This window comes from Panthera leo, chromosome A1, assembly GCF_018350215.1.
Source record: "Panthera leo isolate Ple1 chromosome A1, P.leo_Ple1_pat1.1, whole genome shotgun sequence".
Lineage (NCBI taxonomy): Eukaryota > Metazoa > Chordata > Mammalia > Carnivora > Felidae > Panthera > Panthera leo.
Window position 1 is genome coordinate 17,845,752 of NC_056679.1, and position 22,833 is coordinate 17,868,584.

Here is a 22,833-nt window from a genome sequence, read left to right on the forward strand (position 1 = left end):
AGCCGAAGTTGGATGCTTAACCAGCTGAGCCACCCAGGCGCCCCATATATTTTTTTATCTCTTGTGAAGGCCCACCAGCCAAATTTCTTTCTAGAATCAGAGAAATAACCTCTGGTGAACGTTTATGTTTCTTTTTGAGGTATAGTATGTTAAAGTGGAAAGAATGTAGGCTTTGAAGACAAAAACCTGAATTCTAATCTAAATTTGGGGTAAGAGTTCATTAGATTTTTAATTTTGAGCAAGTTACTTCTTAACTTCAGCCTCAGTTTTCACATCTGAAAAAAGGGAATAGCTGATTAGGTGATTTACACAGGAGCTGAACACATTGCCTGGTAATCCGTCAAGGGACACTATCCTTCTCTCTTCTTCCAGAGCTTTTATTAGACAAAGCAATCAGCACATCTTGTGTCTACATTGGCTTTGATGGCTAGGAAGCTTAGGTTATAGTTTTCCTCAGCTATGTTATTTACTTTCTCATCCTTCCTTACTATTTCTTACTATTTTATCTTTTAATAGTTTTAATTGTATTTTAATTGTGCTATTTGTTATAAACTACTTTAATTCAGGTTTTGCAGTTTGTAACAAAAATACAATACTTTATTTTGCATAAACATACATATAAAAATACGTTACAGGAACATATTTGTTCGGGCAGGAAAGCTTAGAGACCTTTTTTCTTCTTTCTTACTCTCATTTGTATGTATAAAATTCAGAGGAAAAAAACCCTAAAATCAGCTACAACTTTACTACACAGGCATAACCACTGTTAACGTTTTGGCATATTTCCTCCCAGTGTGATCATATGTGTGTAGTTCTGTTTTACTTTGTTCACTTATATTTTATGTTCACTTTTGGGGTGCCTGGGTGGCTCAGTTGGTTAAGCGTCCAACTCTTGGTTTCAGCTCAGGTCATGATCTCACTGTGAGTTCAAGCTCCCTAGTGGCCTCTGCGCTGACAGCTTGGAGCCTGCTTAGGATTCTCTCTCTCCCCCTCTGTCTGCCCCTGCTTGTGTGTGTGTGTTGTCTCTCTCCTCTCTTTCTCAAAAATAAATATATAAAGTTGAAAACAAATTTATGTTCATTTTTCTGTGTCTTTTACTTAGAAAAACCATGCTTTTTAATGGTGAAATTATATTTCATCTTGTGAATGAACCAACACGTATGTTAAACATTCTTATATCACTGAATATTAGTATTGTTTCCAATACTAAAAATAATGGTTTGGCATATGTTTTTAAATCATTATGTGCAGTTCAGATTATTTCCTTAGGATGTACTAAGGAAATAATGTATATTGCCTAAATTGCTCTCCAAAAGGGTTATACCAATTTACATATTTATCAGCAATAAATGAGAATGTCTCTTTTATTAAAACTTTGCCAGTAGTAGGTATTGTCATGAAAAACTTTGGCAATTTCATAGATGAACAGTAGCATCATACTCCTAATTTATATTTTATTGAATGTTGTTGGTGGGTGAGTCAGCTTTTTTTTTTCATTTTGTCTTGCCATTTATATTTCTTAATCCTTTTTTTCTTTTGTATCTTTTGCCCATTTTTAAAATCTTTTTCTTATTATTTTGAAATTATTTGGTGAAAGTGAATCTAGAAGGTAGAGTTAAAATATGGCAGAGGCAGATTTTCAGGAAAAGAAAAAGAAGGCACCATAAGATTCATACATCATGTTCTGAGAATGCTTGAAGGAATCATTATTAGGATTAATTAGTCTGTTTATTTTAAATATTTAAGTAATTTATGAATACATGTCCTGAAAATTCATTTATGGGTGTGTATATATATATATTTTACAAACTCGATGTTGTTGCCCAACATATTTTTTGTGGCTTGCTTTTTGTACCTGAGAAATGCTTTATAGATCATTTTGTATTAATAGGTCCAGATCTATCTCATATTTTTTATCTGCTGCACATTATTTCACAGTACGTATTTGCTGTGTTTATTTATGTATTATATAACATATAATACATCTCCAAGTGATTACAGTGATTACATGAACACATCCCAAAGAGGCTGTAATTTATAATAGCCATTTATATGTTTTGTATTAACATTTATTTCATATGATTTTATTTAGATATTAAAAACTCTCCAGAACATACCATATTTCAGTTGTGATGTAAGATGAAGGCAAGGTCTGATATGTATCTTTTGTCACACCAGACCCTGGCTTAGGGCTTTTATATATTGTAGGTCCCTGTTAGTGTTCTTAGATTGCGCAGATACTCCCAAACCAAGTGATTGGACTATATGAGAGTAACTTTCTATCAGAAAGGTTGTGCAGTTTTACCTGGGAAGAATATATAGGGTGAAAGCAAAGAGTAATATGATTTTAAAAATATATTACAGTGTATTTCATCATTACTTTAAAAGTTGTCATCTTGAGATACCAAACCCTTGTTTTAGCAATGTGACCATTAAACATATTTTTGGACCAAATCTTTTGTAGAGATAGAGCCTCTGGCTTAAAGTCTTTTTATTTCATGGCTTTTATGTCTCTGTGTGTGTGTGTGTGTGTGTGTGTGTGTGTGTGTGTGTGTACATACACACTAGTCAAAACTACTATCTGGAATGAAATTTAATGATTAAGAAGTGTGATCAAGGGGCACCTGGGTGGCTCAGTCGGTTGGGCGGCCGACTTTGGCTCAGGTCATGATCTCACGGTCCGTGAGTTCGAGCCCCGCGTCAGGCTCTGTGCTGACAGCTCAGAGCCTGGAGCCTGTTTCGGATTCTGTGTCTCCCTCTCTCTCTGACCCTCCCCCGATCATGCTCTGTCTCTCTCTGTCTCAAAAATGAATAAACGTTAAAAAAAAATTAAAAAAAAAAAAAAAGAAGTATGATCAAGATAGGTAATACTAGATTTGGTTAAAGCAAAAGTAAGTTATAAACTAAAGAAATTTGTTTCCTTTGTGCCCAGTAAATTGACTCTAGAGATAGATCTGAAAGAAGCTCTGGAAAGGTTTCAGTAAAAATGATTAATCTAAATAATCTCGAATTTTATGAACTCTTATAATTATTTCAAATCCTGTGTGGTAACGATTGGAGCTTAAACACTGTAAAACAAAACCCGATAAAGTAACTTTTTGATATCCATAAGATGATTAAGGGCGTATGCCATTCATCTGTGTAGATTTAATTACACTATTTACATTATCATTTGAGATCATCAGAATGTTACTGCCACCTAGAGGACTTTTCCTTTCTAACTTGCTATATTATTTCAGAGCATTTGACTTTGACTTTAGAACCTCACAGCCCAAGCGTACCAACAAAACAAATATGGCAGATGCATTGTACTGTCTGCACATAGAATGTTGATGTTTATTTTGTCCACTCTCATTTGAGTATTATTAAGTTGTGGAATATTGCTGCCTTGTGAATACTGCTGGTGAAACCCAATTTTATGTGTATATCTTTAAATCTAAGATGGAAAAGCCAGGAATGGTGAATTTCTGCTCAGGACTTAGCCTTTAGACGGGGATGCGGCCCGGGCCTTCAGGTCACATTCCAAATAAGAGTGTGCCTTTCCTTAATTGTCAACCTGGTCTACATAGGTTGCATTCACATAATGTAACTGAAGACTCTTGTATTACCATAGTGTGCAGAAAAAGTGTGAAGGCACAAGTGGAGTGCTCTATGGATTTATGAGGAATTGGTAAATGAGTTCTCTGTTTCTAATCGAAAGTTAAAAAATAAAAAACCTGACTTTTGGTCACTGTGCACTTCATGTGAAAACTTCAGAGGCTTAGGATTTTTTAGTGATTGAAAAGAAATTAGTTGAAAACGGGCTTATTTCTCTCCTGTAAGACAACGTTGTTACTACCAGATGAACAATTCAAGTACATGTAAGTGGCTGAGAATTTGTTACGCAGGGACCATTTGTAAACCTATTTCTTCTTTTGCATGATGGTTAACTCGTTTTACTGTGTGTAGGTATCTGAGGTAAAACAATATCAGGTAATTTTGTCACCTACCTGCCGGACAAGCATCTAATGTTTGAGGCAGAAATGAGGCTTTCAAACATACTGAGACTCTTTCACATGGGTTTTAAGAAGTTATTATGTCAGAGATGTAGCTTGTTTTAAAGCTACGCAAATTCATAGCATGCTTGATTTTTTTTTTTTTATTGCTTGGTTGTTTTTTATTATTATTATAGTCAAAGACTAGAAATAAGAGCACAAGTCGCAGATGCCTTCTTATCCAAGTTCCAGCTGACTTCTGATGAGATGGGTCTCCTCCGAGGTACCAGAGAAGGACCTATAACCGAGGTATGTTGCTCTCTTATAATCATTTAAAGCATAGCAGATAATGATTTATAGATAAGTCACTCGTTTTAAGGCTTTATTTTCCCATCACAAAAGTTTTATTTAGAATATTTTTTTAAGTTTAGAAACTAAGATACGTATTTTAAATTACCTTAATTTGGTTTTTTTTTTGTTTGTGTATTTTTTTCAAAGCAATATGTATAATTTTTTATTTGAGAAATCGAAGAGTGTCAATTTTTTAAAAAAATCTTCGTCACCTTTTCCACTCCTTCCTGTCAACCATTGTCCATTGTCAACCATTTTCAACCTTATTAATTGCTTCTTTTCTAAATTCTGTATCCTGGATCCGTAGATTTAAAAAAAAAAAGGTTTGATTATCTATGTTTCCTATTTTCTGTTGGTTTCCAGTCATGAAATATGAGATTTTAGCCTCTTAACCCTGCCTTCTCCTGCACACATACATGTTCTCTTTCCTTCCTACCTCACAGTACAGTTTTATGACATTTTCTCTTTTCATTACAGTAGCATTAAAGTGATTACACGTTTCTTCCTTTATAACTTTTTGTCTTTCCTGGAATTTGCAATTCCTTATCTTTTCACCAAATTAGCTTCTGAATCGACACCCTTCTTTCCAAACTGACACACAACTCTAAAACCTCTCAAAGTGCTAATTAACTGGGTAGACTTTTGTTTCTTTGTTTTTTCCTGAAGACATTCACTGTCTCCAGAAAGGAATCTTTCAGTTTCCTAACTGGGAGGAGCTGTACACCTAAGACACTTGTCATCCCTCTAGGGTCTAAGGGCAGGAAGAGTTCTCAAAGGGTGGGTGCGACGTACTGGGCTGCTCTCCAGAGATGTCACCGCTTCTTACTGCCAGGCTAGAGCGGACCCAGTCATCTAGGAGTAAGGAGTTAAGTAGGTCGAGAATGCGTTTGTACTTTCCTTATTGGTGTTTATTGCCCTTGTAGATGGTGGAACTTTGCACATATGAAATATTTGGCATCTTACCTTTTCTCCACTTAGCAGAAATTGTCAACAGTATTGGAGGAGATTTTTTTTTAAATTTCATTCATCAAAGAAAAATAACTCATTCATTATTTTCATGATTGGAACACCATGACTGTATGGAAACGAAGGCTTCAGTGCCTCTTTCTAAAAGGCAAAAAAATCTTGGAGTTCAGCATCAGTCAGCTCCTCTATTATCTATGAGCAGCTTTTACGTATCCAGCTTTACATTCTGCTCTTGGATTAGGGGGCAAGAACAGGTATATAAAAGCTAATGTAAAACATCATCTTCAGTGATAACAAAGCTATGCTTACTTATTAAGTCATAAGGTATGTCATATGTAGCATGTTTTCCTTTATGTAGTAATCTTCAGGGGTGCCTTCTCTATTACTAGACTATGCATTTCTTGAGGGACAGCAGTTGTTGTCTTTATAAATTTTGTGTTCCTGGCAACTAACATACTATTTGGCACGTAGTCGACGTTGAATTAACATATGTTTTAAATGTAAGTATCTGTTGCACTTCCGATAAAAATTTAGAGAAAATTGTGGTCAGTATAGGAGCACTTCATTAGAGTAAGTGAAAGAATTTGTTTTTCCCTTGTAGTGACATTTCAATTTAGAGTAATGTAATTTCACCAGAAAACCTGGGCATTTTAAATTTGCGTTTTTAATTTTAAAGGATTTTTTCAAGGCACTGGGAAGAGTAAAACAGATTCATAATGATGTTAAAGTTCTCTTACGTACAAACCAACAAACAGCAGGGTGAGTTAACTTTTCACTTCATAATTGCATTTCCTCTTACATTTGCAAATTTTAAAGACATTCTAGGTTCTTTCTGAAATTATATGACATATTATGAAATAGGAATTTAATTTCTATGTATCTTTGGATAAGGAGGGAGTTATACCCTGATATATTTAGAATAAAACAGTACTTGGATACCTAAGTGATGCTATTAAAATTTGACAACATTTATTTAATTATAAAAAAGTTATCAAAAAATCCTTCCATAAAATGATAAAAAGTTCTATGCTTTAACCAAAATGTGCTGTAATTAAGCAAAATAATTAAGTTTTTAGATGTAACTATTGTTTAAAACTTTAAATTAAAATAAATCTTTAATTTTCTTAGTTTAGAAATTATGGAACAGATGGCCTTGCTTCAAGAAACAGCTTATGAAAGACTTTATCGATGGGCTCAAAGTAAGTGATTTCTTTCATGTGGTCTAGATTTATAAATATTAGTTTTCAATTTAGTTATTTCATCTGACCTTTGAGATCATATTTGGGTCTTAGTAATCAGAAAGTATTTTTAAAAAGAAAAACGTGGGGGTGCCTGTGTGGCTCAGTGGTTAAGTGTCTGACTCTTGATTTCAGCTCAGGTCATGATCTCACAGTTCAGAGTTTGAGCTTCATATCACGCTGCACTCAAAGCCTGCTTAGGATTCTCTTTCTTTCTCTCTGTCTGTCTCTTTCAAAAATAAAGAAACTTAAAAAAAAGAGAAAGAAAAATGAGTTTTACTTTTGAACATATTGTGTTTGTGTTTGTATCATGAGTATTTGCCATCATTCAAGCTCTATGTATGATTAAGGATGGTAATAAAAAAAAAAGGTCATCACTTCTAAAGTCATTAAGTAATTGTTTTATACGTGGTGAATTGCTATTCTATTGTTGCTATAACAAATCATCACAAACTTAATGGCTTAAAACAACACAAATCATTACCCTATAGTTCTGCAGGTCAGAAATCAGACATGTTTCTCACCACACTAAAAGTGCTTAGCACAGCTGCAGTCATTTCTGGGGCTCTGGGAAGGTTCAGTGTCTGTGCTTATTCAGTTTGTGGGCATAATTTAGTAACTTGAGTCTGTAGGACCAACTGAGGTATGTTTCCTTGCTGGCTGTGACTGAGGCCTTTTCCCAGTTCTAGAGGCTGCCTACAGTCTTTGGTTTGTGGCCTCTTCCTCTGTCTGTATTTTTTGTTTATTTATTTATTATTATGTTTTTAATGTTTATTTTTGAGAGAGAGGAAGACAGATGTGAGTGGGGGCGGGGCAGAGAGAGAGAGTGACACAATCCGAAGCAGGCTCCAGGCTCTGAGCTGTCAGCACAGAGCCCCATGCAGGGCTAGAACTCACGAACCGCAGGATCATGACCTGAGCGGAAGTTGGACGCTTAACCGACTGAGCCACCCAGGTGCCCCTATTTACTTACTTTTCTAGAGTTTATTTATTTTGAGAGAGAAAAAGAGAGCGTAAGCGAGTGAGGGAGGAGCAGAGAGAGGGAGAAGGAAAAAGAGAATCCTAAGCAGGCTCCACTCTGTCAGAGCAGAGCCAGACGCAGGACTCGATCTCACGAACCATGAGATCATGACCTGAGCTGAAACGAAGAGTTGGATGTGTAACCACTGAGCTGCTCTAGTGTCCCATCATAAAATAGTTTTTGATTGGCATATTCTCTAAGTTTTTCCAAGCATTTTTTTAATGTAATATCTGCTACAGAATTTAGACTGTGGGTACACAATGGATATAATAAAGACCAAATTTTAATTTAACAGGTGCTGTAATTACACGGTAACTCTTTTCCAGGTGAATGCAGAACACTGACGCAGGAATCATGTGACATATCTCCAGTATTAACTCAGGCAATGGAAGCCCTGCAGGATAGACCTGTCTTATATAAGTGGGTGACTTTTTCCTAATTAAAAAAAATAAATCCACTTTTTCTTGGACGATTTATGCTAGCTTTCAGTGTTATCAAATTGATATACGATAGTTCAGTTTCGGTAATTAAATAATTTATTCAAAGTGATGCTTTTACCTGATATGTGTGTTGTTGGGGCATCAGCTCATTTGTGTATTGTGTATTATAGAATGCAGTTTGGAGGGGAAAAGCAAGGTGTCCCTACGTCTAGACTGCCCCTTATGTATGTAGAGGTAAGGGCTTTCCCCATCCTGTCATCTCACTGACTACCTTAGAATTGTATGAAGCTAAAACTCCTCTGTCAACCTGGCCCTGGAGAGAAGGAGGTCAGAAATATAACTTCCCCCAAATGAAAAAAGAACATTTAAAATCAAGATTCCATTAATAGGGTTCAAGAAAAGAAAGAGTTCACGTCTTTCATTCTGTAAGTTATGCCAGCTAAGAGATCTATGATGATGCTTTGGGTAAGAACCCTAGGCATTATTAATTATTGACATATTTTTTATTACTCTGTATTTTAATTTTACTCTTTTATCTTTCATATAAAACAGAAGTAAATGTTTTTTTAATTTTTAATTTCTGCAATAATATGAAAATAGGGACACCAAGTGGGGAGTTATGCAGGAAACAAAACCAGGGAACGTGTACAGAGGCATTCAGTCTTGCTCTGAGTCATGCCTTTCAGAGGCTTTTAATAGTTTTAGAGGATTTCCCCATTACTGTGCTTTCTGATTGGAACGTTGCTTAGCCTATAATAAGTTTCCAGAACACAAGTGCTGGGACAGCTGCATGAAATAATAACATTCCAGTACTACTTACTGAGTACTTACTATATGTTAAGCGCAGTTCTAAGTACTAGAGACACAGCATCAATAAACCTCTACCCTCAAATTGCTTTATTTTATGGGACCAGATATAAACACACCATTTTAATGACTAGATTAATTGCTACTTTAGAGTTCGTGTGTCCGTGTTCTGTGGTAGGGGAAAGGGATGAACGTTAGGGAAAGTTTCTTCTGGGAAATAGGTTTAAAGTGAATTCTGAAGGTTAAATAGGCATTTTCCAGGAAGAAGAGGGAATTGAAAACATCCTAGGTTGAGGGAACAGCAGATGCGAAGATGTAGATTGAGAAAGAACATGGATTTTTGGGAAATTGATTGCAAAATCTTGCACTGGTTGCTGGGTTGGTAGCAAGAGCTGTACTGTCATAGCCCTGAATGTTGTGCATGGACATATGATTAATTAATGTTCACTACTGATCATCAGCTTAGCAGGTTATAGATGTACCTTGAAATTTCTTTCCCAGCCTTGGCACTTTACGATATTGGTGTTTGATTAGGAGAGTCTCTTAGTACCGAAAATATTTGGTATTTGATTTTAATAAAATGTTACATTGTCCACAGATTCATATTTGTTCACAAGGTTAATCTCTGTTTAAAAAAATTCCTTTGTGTGTTTTGGTCAGCCGACTTCTATCACGTAAATATATATTTAGTAAGTTTTGATTCTTTTATTTGTTTCAATATTTATTTTTATTTTGAGAGAGAAAGAGAGAGCGAGTAGGGAAGGGGCAGAGAAAGAGGGAGAGAGAATCCTAAGCAGGCTCCATGCTGACAGTGTGGAGCCTGATGTGGGGCTTGATCTTCCAACCATGAGGTCACGACCTGAGCTGAAATCAAGAGTCGGACATTGAACCGACTGAGCCACCAAGGCGTCCCTAAATTTTGATTCTTGATAAACACTTGGAAACAAGCAGTATTGTATAATAGTTTAGAAGGCGAGCTCCGAGTTAGATTTTTTGACAAGCCCCTGTACCTTTATAAACCTCAATTTCCTTAAATAAAGATAAAAATAGTGCCTATCTTACAGGGTTTTTGTGAAGATTTAAGTTAGATTGTTCACATAAGGTGCTTAGAATAATGCTTTGCTTGTCACAGAATTTTAGCTATTATTTTTATTTTGAAAGGAGATAAACTGGAAAGCTGTCAAATACAGAAGGGTATATTTAGAATCCATTGTTCCAGCCAGGAAAAATCTTGAAAGGCAAAGAACAGAACTATAATAGACACGATTTATCTTGAAGAGGCACAAGCCAGGGAATGGGGGGGGCAATAGTGCAGTTTGGAACATGGTAAGAGGCATTTGGAAGTTAACTTAGGAAGAAGGAAGTTTTAAAGACCAGTTGATTCCCGTAAGATGAATGCTAAAAGAGAAAGTTGGCCTTTCATTAAGTTATCATTTATTTTCAAAGTGGTGGTTTCTTTAAATTTAGGAAAAAATTAACAATGTCTCATGTTAACCACCAGATGGCACTGCGTATGCACTTTATTTAAGTAATGAGTAAAAGCTTTGGTGTCTTGAGCGTGTCTCAAATGTGTAGGTATCATGTGCCAGAAAAATGGTAATTATTGAAGCCCTTGGGAAGCGTTGCCATACCCAGCTTTTATTAGGTAGCTTGTAACTGGAATGCTAATGCATTATTAGCTTTTAATAAATCAAGTATAGCCATTTTTTCATAAAGAAATTTACTATAAGTAGAAATGAATAAATTGATGTCTTCCTTCCTTTGGTAAACCTTCAGAATATAAGGTGTTAAGGAATGTAGTAATTTGCTGACTTTTAATCATTCTTTATGTATTTTCTCCATTTATTAGAGGCTTTTACACTATTCTTTAAATTTGTTTTGGACCCAGATCTTTCATCTTTTAATTTACTTTTTGACCGGAATTTTTCTTTTTTTTGCTATAGCCCTAGCTAAAAAAATGGGGATTTTAACTTTTAATTTTAACCAGAGGCATTTTAGGATATTTAAATAATTCTAACATTCACCTTATAAAGTTTCATTTTGAATACTTTTTTTTTCCATTTTGAATTTTTGACCTTTGTTGGGAAATAATCTCTTTTAAGTCAAAGAAATGTTCCTCTCTCTCGGGGAAAAGGTGTTTCACATGTATAGATGTCATTGAAGGTTCATTGTAACTCATGCTGGTTTTGCTTCAAGTTATGTCTGTTATTAAAGGGAGATTAACATTAATATTAATGTGTATGTATATTTCATATAATTTATACGGATCAGAGTCTAGTGTTTGTCAGGCTTGATAAGTCCCCTCACCCCTATTTAAATTGCCAGTGAATTCACTGGTTTCTAATATAACTTGTGGTCAGAGTGAATAGCCCTAGAAACAGAAGTTACATTGCTTCTGTTTATTGGGACAGATTGGGTCCTGAGGATGAGGATTAGTTTTACGTATTTGAGAAGTTAAAAGTTTGTGAATTTTGTGCTGTAAGTAGTCATTTAATCAGAAGTCATTTCATAGAATTCATGATCATTTAAAGGAATGCATTCTTTACACTAAACATATTTATAATCTAAGAGCATGAGGGGAGAAAAATCAAAGCATTTTGATTCTAATTTGTTTTAAAAAAAATAGAAAGTGATCGCAAGGTAATTGTGCACAACAGTATTTATTGCTTGAGAACGTTGTGTAAAGAAGCTGAGACAAGTTGCTTATCTCAGAAACCGCATGGATAGTTCGATGTAACCATCAGAAAGAAACACATCTGGTTCTCCAATAACTTGTTTCTCCCAGGTATACCTTGGATGAATTTGGAACAGCCAGAAGAAGTACCGTTGTTCGTGGATTTATTGATGCTCTTACGAGAGGGGGCCCGGGAGGCACGCCAAGACCCATTGAAATGCACTCCCATGACCCCTTGAGGTATCGTAATCAGACAGTGTTGGGATTTTTGAGGTTTTTCTGAAGGAAATCTTTACTAACATTCAGTTTCGGCATTAGATACGTGGGAGATATGTTGGCTTGGCTCCATCAGGCGACCGCTTCTGAAAAAGAACACCTTGAAGCTCTCTTAAAGCATGTAACTCTACAAGGTGGGTCCTCCAGTTGTTAATTGCTGACATCTAAATAGAGACAATAACACAAGACTTCTCAAAATCTGTCATCTTCACGGAGATAAGCTGTTCACCCCTCAGTGGCACAGTAAGCGCCCTGATTAGTTTTCCTCTGGTTTCTCCCCTCTCCTGCTAATAGACTTCTGTCCTCCATCACCTTCCTGTCACACAGCTGTGCACACTTGTGCTCCGGTCCCTGTGACCTTCCCTATCAGGCCTAGACTCCTCTGCCTGACTTTTAAGACCCTTCTGGTGCGTGTAGCACACATGGTCTCAGATGTCCACACCACACTTTAAAGTGAGAGGTGAGAGGAAGTGAGAGAAAGTGGGAGGTGGTATATCCTCCTTTTATATGTGTGACCAAGTGTCTGGTTTAAGGTCGTTAAGCCACTAAGTCTCTCATTTCTTTCTACCAGCCAGCCCCTTTATTCATTCTCATGTGACTGTTGTAGTTTTTTGAATAATTACCCATGTAGTACTTTATGTACTTAAAATTTTGGTCTTGATTTCAAGGAAGAAACTGCTGATGTGTGGTTGTTACAGGATTTCACGTCTTCTTAATAGCGATTACCTTAAGATGCCTGTTGTTAGAGTTTGAGGGATAAGTGGAAAATTCAGGTACTCTGTTTTTGATAAGAAGTGAGGAGGAATATTGTGACTTTGTCGCACTGGTCAGCCCGCGCCGCTCTGGCTCAGATCCTGATCTGCAGGAGAGGCTAGTGTGCAAATCGGAGAGGGTACTTACCCTCTTGTTTTTCTCGCTCTTTGAAATTAAAGTTAGACTCAGTGGGTATGCTGGATTGGCACAAAGTCTGCACTTTTTAAAGTGGGTTTCTGTTATCCTAATTACCTAGTTTAAAATAATGTATTTCTTAAAAGATGTTTTGGTAAAGTGTATCTGAGAGGCAGTGTGAAGAGGTTGGAAGAAAATAGATCGGAGTTGGATGAAACAGGTTATTCTTTGAGAATGACTTAATTCTTCTAAGCCTCAGTTTCTCCATCTGAAAAAAAAAGTCAGTCACAAGCAGTGAATGTCAAGTACCCAGGAGCTTGCAAATAGTCACTATTTAGTAAATGTCAGTTTTTCCCTTAGGTTACAAGGTGTGCTTTGCATTTTTACCTCTCAGCTTCTGTGCTCAGCACCCCTGCCCAGAATAAGGTGTTTGTAGAGCAGACACTAATACATCTTCATATCACTTCCTTCAATTAATATGTTTCCCAGTCATTTTTTTCCTGTGACTCATACATTTACTCTTTTTCACAAAGAAGTTGCTCATTTTATTAATCAGCAGTGAAATAAATTAACCAGGTTCTAGACCCAAATATTAACATAATTAATAATGTCCTAAAAGACATTCAACTTAATAAAATATTGTTATGTTACTTTAAATGTTTGTTATTAGTGTCATTAATCATATACATTATTGTTCGTGTTTTGAACTTATGCGTAATATGGAAAAAACATTTTAGTAATGCTATAATTAATTGTAGGTGTTGAAGAAAATATTCAGGAAGTTGTTGGGCATATTACTGAGGGTGTGTGCAGGCCTCTGAAGGTAAATATTTTGCTTTTATATATGTTATATGGTATCTGGATAAATTATTGCCTTATTCCTATGAGTTTAAAAAAAACTTCACAGCTGGAAATCAAGCTATAATTTTCTCAAATTAACACATTAGTGTAGGATTGTAAAATACATTTAAAAATAATCATTATCAAGGCACCTGGGTGGCTCAGTCGGTTAAGCGTCCAACTTCAGCTTGATCGTGATCACGGTCATGATCTCATGGTTCACAGGTTCAAGCCCCATGTCGGGCTCTGTGCTGACAGCTCAGAGCCTGGAGCCTGCTTCGGATTCTGTGTCTCCGCCTCTCTCCGCACTTCCCCTGCTTGTGCTCTGTCTCTGTCTCTCTCAAAAATAAACAAAAATTAAAAAAAAAAAAAAAAAGAATTAATGGATTGAGTCTTTGTTTTCCAAGTCTATGGGTAGTAAGATGATGCTTCTTTTTATATGACTGTTCTGGGTTGCAAAGCGATTACTAGCTAACATTTGAATTTTACCTTTCTTAATAAAAACTTACGATATGCTCAGACCTTCATACATTCTGGTGGGTTCTATGAAAATAAGTTTATATACAAAGATAAATGGCATGGAAAATAGAGCTGAATGCTGTATTGCATGGTACAGAAATAGTGCCCTCAGATTGCTGATGTGTACTGGGGAACAAACGTCTACTCTAAGCAGCCATCTACGATGTTAAGACAAAGGTTTGTTATTATCCCTGTCAGTCCTGCCTCCTCCTTTTGTCCGCTCCCCATAAACACAGATTCTCTCCATCTTTCTCTTGCTTTCTGACTCTTGTTTGCTCCAGCTCTCTCTTTGGCACTGGAATGGAGAGCCGCCATTGGGTCTTTTATCTCCTCCCAAGATTGTTGTCCAACCGCCTGTGGCCCCTTTGGCTACTTTTAATTTCTGCCTTTATCATCTCTGCCACTTCCGATACAGTTACAGTTTCTTGAGTGTTTATTATGTGCCAGGGACAGTTGGAAGCATGTTATGTCTGAGCCATTCTTCCCGTCACTGCTGTTAAGCTTTGCTAATAATGCTTGTTTTTCTCCAGCGCCTTCTACTTTCTAGTTGGTTCCTGCTGCCACCACCTCCGTAGTCTCTTTCAGCCTTTGTACATTTGTGTTTTTCTCTCATCGCCTGTTGTTTTTCCTGGGACTGTTGGCCTTTGCTGAAAATGGTGGTCCTCTTATGTCACCCTCAGAAAACAGTGTGGCAAACAACCTTCGTGTATTGGACATAAATCCCCTGATTTTTCAGCCTTTCTCTGTTCTTTTCATCGTAGCTGAAAGGATGCTGCTTTCCCGCAGAACCTTTGTGTGTGTGTGAAAAGAGGCGGAACTGGGTTTGTTTCCTCTTCCTTCCTCTGTGTCTTCCCTCTTTTCCTTCCCTTTTTCCCCTCCCTCTTCCTCCTTTCTCACTTGCTTGACAGAGTTGTCGTAAAGAGTATTTTTTTGATGCCTGAACATTTTTGGAGAGACTTTGCCAGATAGCTAAGATGCTGTTACAAATCTACTAGAGAAGAGCTGTCTATCTACAATTAGCATCTATTATATTTTGTCCTGATAATTACATTAACATTCAGAAAATATCACTTATTGATATATCATTTAAATCACTATTGAGGCAGGCCTTGGACCTAGAAAGAAATTGTAATGTGTAAATCGTGGTTTTTAAATTCACATGCTGTTCACAATTTATAATATTGTGTTAGTTAGCTCATCTACTAATGTCTAATGCCAAAAGATGTATAAATTTCATAAACATATTAATGTAAAGGTCATTTAATTTCTGTAATCTGAGAGGTATTTGTATGCTCACATACATACATTTATAAATCTATTTTAGCAAATCACATATGTTGGCATTATGACATATTCCAAAATCTAAGTACAGAGAAACTTCAGTTTTCAAAAGCATGTATTAAGCATCTGTTGTGTATGTGCTGTTCTCCCAGATGCTGTGGAGATGTAAAAGCAGCAGAAAACAAATACAAGGTCTGTGTTTAGAATCTAGTTAGGAAACAGGAAGACACAATGTAAGCAGTGGCTTAAGAACAGATACAATATGTAAGGAAGTACATACCGGTGTAATTTAGCTTGCATTCATTAATTAGGGAATATAAAGTAAGGGATGGAATTTAATTAAAGATTCCTAGTAGTTAACCTTAAGAGAGATCGAGTTAACTTTGAACTAGATCTGATATTGCCCTGGTAGTCGTAATTAGACATATATGTTGGTGCTAATTTAAAAAAGGAAATTCGGCATAACAGTTTGAAGATAAGAATTCTTTAATTTTTTTTTTTCTGAATAGTTGATGATAGAGCAGTATTTGCACTGATAATCTGCTCTTAGGGAGGTAACAGCTGATTTGCAAATAGTGCTGAACTAAATTCCATTATATACTGGTAAAGAACCTCCCAAGACCTCCTCATGTATTGGTTATTTTTGGTAGCGACTGTCTTCAAGCCAAATTCTGTAGGTAAAGGATTTTTTTTTTTTTTTGGTAGAGTATATCTGTGTTAAAATATTTTTGTTATTCTACTATCCCTTATAATTTAATATTCAGAGATTACTTAGAAGGAATTTTGTGATTTCTACAGAATTAAATTTTGTCTTTTTAAAATGCTGTTTAGACCACATGTGATTGTAGAATGAAAATTACGCCTTTAAGAAATATTTAATTTTTTTTCACGTTTTCACAGGTTCGAATTGAACAAGTAATAGTTGCTGAACCTGGGGCAGTTTTGTTATATAAAATTTCTAACCTCCTCAAATTTTACCATCATACAATCAGGTAAGTGGAATGGTTAAACGTGCTTGTTAGACCCTCTGTGATACGTTATTTCAGGTAGAAACACAGTATAAGGTTTTGGTTTTGTTTGCTTTCACCATTTGTTTGACTAAATATAAACCAGCAGAACCTCCACACCTTATGAATCATTATGTATGTGTTGTTTGTGCTGTATTTTAAGGTCTGCCGTTTCTTTTCCCTTTCTTCCCCAAACATAACTGTACGCACGCACACACACACAGCCTATATAACAGTATAAGTTTGTAGTGTGAGTATTTTTTTAGTTCTTCTGCATTAGTAAAAGAGATCCATGGTACCTACAGTAATTAGACATTACACTCAAAATAGAGCACAATAAGTGAAGTGTCCTATTCTGGGTATAAATAATGTAAGTTTTTTTTTAACATTTAGTTTTCTATTAATGATAAAACAGAACTATAGCTTTGTCTGCTTTCAATAAAAGCTACTTTATCTGATTAGGAACCACTTATTTTCTCTATAATTTGATCTTTGACTCCAAAAGATTCATTTATCTTCACTTTGCAGTGATGGTATACACTTGAGCTTTATTATAAATGTCACTATAAGACCATATTCTGTGTCTTGTGTTCCATGTAGTTGTGTTAAAACAATGACCTTTCACACTATATTTTGGATAGTTTCCATTATTAGTCCATTAAAAATGATTTAACAATTATTCTTCATCCAGTATGTTAGTATCAGGAACAGAAGTCCAATTGTTAAAATCCAGGGGTTATTATAACTAATAGGAGAGGTGCAGGGATCTCTAGTTAAGGAAGCACCCAAAGACTAAGGTGGTGACGTTCCCTACCTTCTAGTAGCTGAGGCTAGCCACCCAGAACTTCACAGTTAAGAGATGAAATTCACATGCTATTAGTAAATTAAAAAAATTTTTTTTTTTTAACACTTATTCATTTTTTGAGAGACAGAGAGAGAGCGCAAGTGGGGGAGGGGCAGAGAGAGGGAGTCACAGAATCCGAAGCAGGCTCCAGGCTCTGAGTTGTCAGCACAGAGCCTGATGTGGGGCTCGAACTCACGGACCACAAGATCATGACTTGAGCCAAAGTCGGACGCTTAACTGACAGCCACAGAGGCACCCCGGTAAATTTTTAAACAAAACCAACAAGCCACAGGCTATATATAACTAATCAGTGATAGGATTTGGGTTAGTCCTCTAACATTTTAGATATAAATTTATTACCATCATTTGCCATGACTCAGAAGCAATAAATTAGTTTCAATTGTGATGTTGTAAGCTTCCTAAAATAAGAGAATGATACGTACTTAGAAAACACAACAGCAGCTGAAAGCAGCTAACACATAACTAATGCCATATTAGGCAAAGGTAGTGGTAAATAATTTTTAAATTATTTATGTAGTAATACCCATGATGGTACTGAACAAAATTTATCATTTGAAGATAAAGATAACTCAGTTTCTAATACAAAGAATGCTAAGAAAAAATCATTTGGATTCTGAAGGTAATATATTTATTAGACTCTGAGAATTATAATTTTTCTATCTTTGAAAGTGATGATTTTGAGGATGACAGTTGGATCTTTTGATCATTTTTTTCCATGTACTTTTTTTACTTGTTCACATATTTCCTCATTTAGTCAATTAAAAAATTGATTGCAGACGTCAGTCTACTAGATGCTAAAGATATGGCAGTGAACAAAACCGCTTAAACTTACATTCTGATGGGGAGAAAGACAAACAAGTATAAAATAATAATTTAGATAGTGCTAAGGGCAACGAGGAGAAATAAAGCAGGAGAAAGGAAACGAAGTATAGGGAGTGACCACATATGAGCAAGTGTATGTGCATGGGGCTGTTTGAAAGGCCTTGTGGTGGAGGTGATATTTGAACACAGACCTGCACAGCGTGAAGGAGTCGGGCATGTGAAGATCTTGGTAAAGAGCATCCTAGACAGGGTATTTTGGTCCTGAAGCTGGAAAAAGCTTGCATTTTACAGGACCAGAAGGAAGGCCAGTGGTTGGAATAGATTGAATGGAAGGAGTAGGGAGGAATGAAATCAGAGAGGTAAGCAAAGGCCAGATCATGTAGGACTTTGTAGGCTATGGTGAAGATTTTGATTTTATACTGAGAGGGTTGGAGAAGATGTATGTGTGTGGGGGTGGGTGGGGATGTTTCAGTGACTTGAGCTGATTTATGATATATCAGGTGACTCTGGACACTGTGGATAATGTAGTGTACTGGGGTAGAGGGGAACAAGGTATTTAGGAAGCAGTCTGTGTTCTGAGCAGAGATGGTGATGTGTCAGAGTGATAGTCTTGGAGGTCCAGAGACAATAGGAAATATATATGGACTAGGTAGGGTGACATGTGGGGAGTCTGGGACGAATTCTTGGCTTTTGGTTTGAACAGTTAGATGGGTGGTATTGTCGTTTGCTGAGAGGGAGGATGCTGGAGAGGAACAGGTTTATGGGAGTGGGTGTGTGCTGAAGAGTTCAGCCCAGTTTTGGCCATGTGGGATCCAGCATCCCTGTGAACGCGTGGTGGGATGTGTTGAGTGAGCAGACAACAGAGAAGTCAGGGCCGAACCTATACCTCTGGTAGTTTGCAGCATATAGATGGTATTTGAAGCAACAGGACTAGGTAAGATCACTTAGCAAGTAAGTACAGATGAAGAAGAGGCCTAAGACTGAGACCTGGGGAGCTCTCACATTTAGAGGTTAGAAAGAAAAGAAACCCACAAAGAAAATTGGGGAAAAATAGGAGACGTACAAATTTTCAAAAAAAAAAAAAAAATGCCCCCTATACATTCAAACTCCCAGAGGGTAGATTCCATCAAAAGGCAATAGTAAACGAGGCAAAGGAAGATGCAGAATCCATGAAAACAGGGAATCCAGCATACTTTGATTACATTTCCTTACTTGTAAACCTTTTTCTCTCTGTACTTAGTAATTGCTTTGTTTTTGTATTTGCTTACTTTCCTATGTCCTGATCGCTGTTTTAGACCCAAAATTTTTTTTTTCTTTTACTATATAATTTATCATCAAGTTAGCATGCAGTGTATACAGTGTGCTCTTGACTTTGGGAGTAGATTCCTGTGATACATCACTTACATACAACACCCAGTGCTTATCCCAGCAGGTGCCCTCATCGATGCCCATCACCTATTTTCCCCACCCCCCTGCCCCTCCACCCCCATCAAACCTCAGTTTGTTCTCTGTATTTAAGAGTCTCCTATGGCTTGTCTTCCTCTCTGTCTGTAACTATTTTTTTTTTCCTTCCCTTCCTCCATGGTCTTAAGTTTCTTAAATTCCACATATGAGTGAAAACAAGATTTCTGTCTTTCTCGGACTTACTTCACTTAGCATAATACCCTCTAGTTCCATCCACATCGTTGCAAATGGCAAGATTTCATTCTTTTTCATTGCCAAGTAGTATTCCATTGTATAAATATACAACAGCTTCATCTATTCATCAGTTGATGGGCATTGGGCTCTTTCCATATTGTTGAAAGCGCTGCTATAAACATTGGGGTACATGTGCCCCTGTCCTGTATCCTTTGGATAAATTCCTGGTAGTGCTTTACTGCAGACCCAAACCCTTAAGTGGACTCCACATTTTCTCACCGTGTAGTCAAGCACATCTACCAATTCTTCCCAACTTCTCTCCCCTCTTCCCTTCCTGCATTCCTCTTGGAACCCTCATTCTCTTCCTCCAGTCTGGACTGGTTACTTTCTGGCCTCCTGCAAGGCTGTGACACTGGGGTTTGTCTTCTTCATCAGCCTGCTCATTCCCTTATGTTGAATTCCCTGATGCCTCAGTTAGCTCTGAATAGTATTTACATGCCTGTAATATTGTAAATGTTGAGTGTTTATTCACCAGAACCCTGTGATATAACTGTGTTAGAGAGCCTGGGAAAGCTGAAGTTTGGGTATATTGTGGTGGGGGATGAGCATTATGTTAAGAGAATTTGACTCTCATCTTCCATAGCAGGGTTTTTGTAAATAATACCTAAAATTGAAAAATCAAGTAATGGCAGGATAAGCATGTTGGGTATAAATATGGAGTGAAATGCAATAACCATCTGTAAGTACTTGGCCCAGTTACTGGTACCTGTTGAGTACTTTGCAACCATTAGTAAATTCTAGATCTGAGTAAGTGCAAAATATGGCCGATAACTCCAATTTTTTTTTTTTTAAATGAATGTAAACGTATGTTGTTATCTCTCCAAAGTTTTCATTAAAATGTCAGTTTCTGGGCGCCTGGGTGGCTCAGTCAGTTAAGTGTCCAACTCTTGATTTCAGCTCAGGTCATAATTGATCTCATGGTTCGTGAGTTCAAGTTCCGCATCAGGCTCTCTGCTGACAGCACAGAGCCTGCTTGGGATTCTCTCTCCCTCTCTCTCAAAATAAATAAATAAACATTAAAGAAATTTTTAAATATCAGTTTCTGTTTGTATCCATTCAGTTTTTTCCCCTGTTGCTTGGTATATTTTACTATTCAGAAGCATACTTATTTTTATTGTATGTATAGGCATGTGTGGGAATTTCTTTCAGTTTATTTTGGTGTTTAGCTTATACTATTTTTAATTGAAATACTTTCTTTTTTGTAAATATAGGTATTATGGCTACCTGTTTAGGAATTTGCTTTTATTTTGCTGTTTACTTTATATATATGTTTGTTAATTTGGTTTGCCTGCATTAACTATATAAGAATTCATTCCAATTTGTTTTAGTTTCAGAATGTATTGAAGTAAATGGCATTAGTATTTGCTTTTATAACATGTCATGTGTAATATATCAGTTTTCTGTAAATTGGCTTTTTTTGTTTGTTTGTTTACTATCTAATGGTATTTAGTAATGCCATTATATTTATTTTCAGCAATCTAAATTTCTTTTAGGTATAGTAAGATGGTATTGTGCCATTAGAAATTAGGATTTCCTACTGGATTATGGTATATTTTCACATCAACAAAAACCTTTTCTCCTAATATCAAATTTTTAAATGACTTTCAGTACATGAATTAGAATAAAATTGGGAATTGTTTTATATACAGGCTTGTTTTACATTCTAGCAAAAATGAGAAAATTCCTTAGATAGGCCTAAGAAATATCCTTGTAATAGCAAATTGAGGAGTATAGAGTGTGCTAATAATTAGATATTTTAAAATATTACAAGATTTTTCACATTCAGTCTAAATTTGCTGCTACTTAGGCAGTCGTATAAAAATTGAGAAACTTTATAATTTATATATGATGTCAGAGTTTTTTGTTTTGTTTTACTCACCTTTTTTTAATGTTTACTTATTTTTGGGGGCGAGAGAGAGAGAGAGAGAGAGAGAGAGAGAGAACAAGTGGGGGAGGGGCAGAAAGAGAGAAGGACAGAAGATCCAAAGCAGGCTCTGCATTGTCAGCACACAGCCCGATGCGGGGCTCCAACTCACGAACCACAAGATCATGACCCAAGCCGAAGTCAGACACTTAACTGATTAAGCCACCCAGGCGCCCCGGTGTAAGAGTTTTAATGGAAAGAATAAATCAGTGTTAATAAAATTTAAATATTTTATGAACAGAGTTATTATTGATGGAATGGCTTCCTTAAAGTTAAAATTAGGTCTTGGATAATCAAGACATGCGTTTACCGTAATAGAGAAAAATAGATGGATTTGCATCTTATAAGTGTTTTTCTAAAAGAGATTGTGAAACACTGGAAACATTTGTTTGTTACCTAACTCTTAAGTAAAATATCTCTGTCATTTTTATGTGAAACTAAAGTAGTTGTTTTTAATTCACAGCTTATATTCTCCATACATACTTTTATTTTAAATCTAGATCTTTTAAGCGCATTATATTCAGTTAAAGAACTCATTGTGTCAGGCTTGTTTTGCAACCTGAAATATCCTTTGCTTTTAGTGGCATTGTTGGAAATAGTGCAACTACATTATTGACTACCATTGAAGAAATGCATTTGCTAAGCAAAAAAATATTCTTCAATAGCTTGAGTCTTCATGCAAGTAAATTAATGGACAAGGTATGTTTGGAAAATGCAGTTCTTAAACTATGTGAGTGTGAGTTGTGCACATTTAAAAATGTTTTACTGTTTTTACATTGGCAATTTGTTCCCATTCCATACAGTGTTGTTCTGAGTTCTTCCCGTGAACAATTAAATTTACTTTGAGATGACTTTACTGGATCTGGGCTTATAGGCTGGGTTCCTGGAACAGTGTAACACTGAGTCATAATTAGAGGTAGAATCTCAAGCCTTAGTTTCACTACCAGTTTTCTATAACCAAAAAGTTGTAATTAAAGCAAACTTACTATATTTAGGTCAGGGCTAAGATGACATACAGATTGGAAAACTGAAACTCTTACTGAATGTTTTTTTCTAAACAGTTTGCTTATAGTTTTACTCTCTGATGGTCCAGCTTTGTCCTTAAGAAATTTATGCTCCTTTGAGTTATATACTGCAATTAATTATGAAAATAAACAAGATAATAAAAAACTCCCACCGGAAACAAGTAAAGCACCACAACAAAAATCTGGTAACAAAAATCTGAGAGTCTCAAGAGCTAAT

General features: G+C 36.2%; 1 protein-coding gene across 9 annotated transcripts in view; it reads left to right on the forward strand.

The window, feature by feature from the left end:
• Window positions 1-22,833, forward strand: part of COG6 (component of oligomeric golgi complex 6) — a 129,827-nt gene that overhangs the window by 13,998 nt on the left and 92,996 nt on the right. For all 9 annotated transcript variants that reach the window (XM_042905363.1, XM_042905297.1, XM_042905150.1 and 6 more), the window contains exons 5-13: window positions 4,172-4,283; window positions 5,968-6,050; window positions 6,420-6,490; window positions 7,877-7,970; window positions 11,583-11,711; window positions 11,790-11,881; window positions 13,394-13,458; window positions 16,176-16,267; window positions 22,173-22,290. In XM_042905363.1, the coding sequence (XP_042761297.1) occupies window positions 4,172-4,283; window positions 5,968-6,050; window positions 6,420-6,490; window positions 7,877-7,970; window positions 11,583-11,711; window positions 11,790-11,881; window positions 13,394-13,458; window positions 16,176-16,267; window positions 22,173-22,290 (856 nt within the window). The remainder of the gene's footprint in view (window positions 1-4,171; window positions 4,284-5,967; window positions 6,051-6,419; window positions 6,491-7,876; window positions 7,971-11,582; window positions 11,712-11,789; window positions 11,882-13,393; window positions 13,459-16,175; window positions 16,268-22,172; window positions 22,291-22,833) is intronic.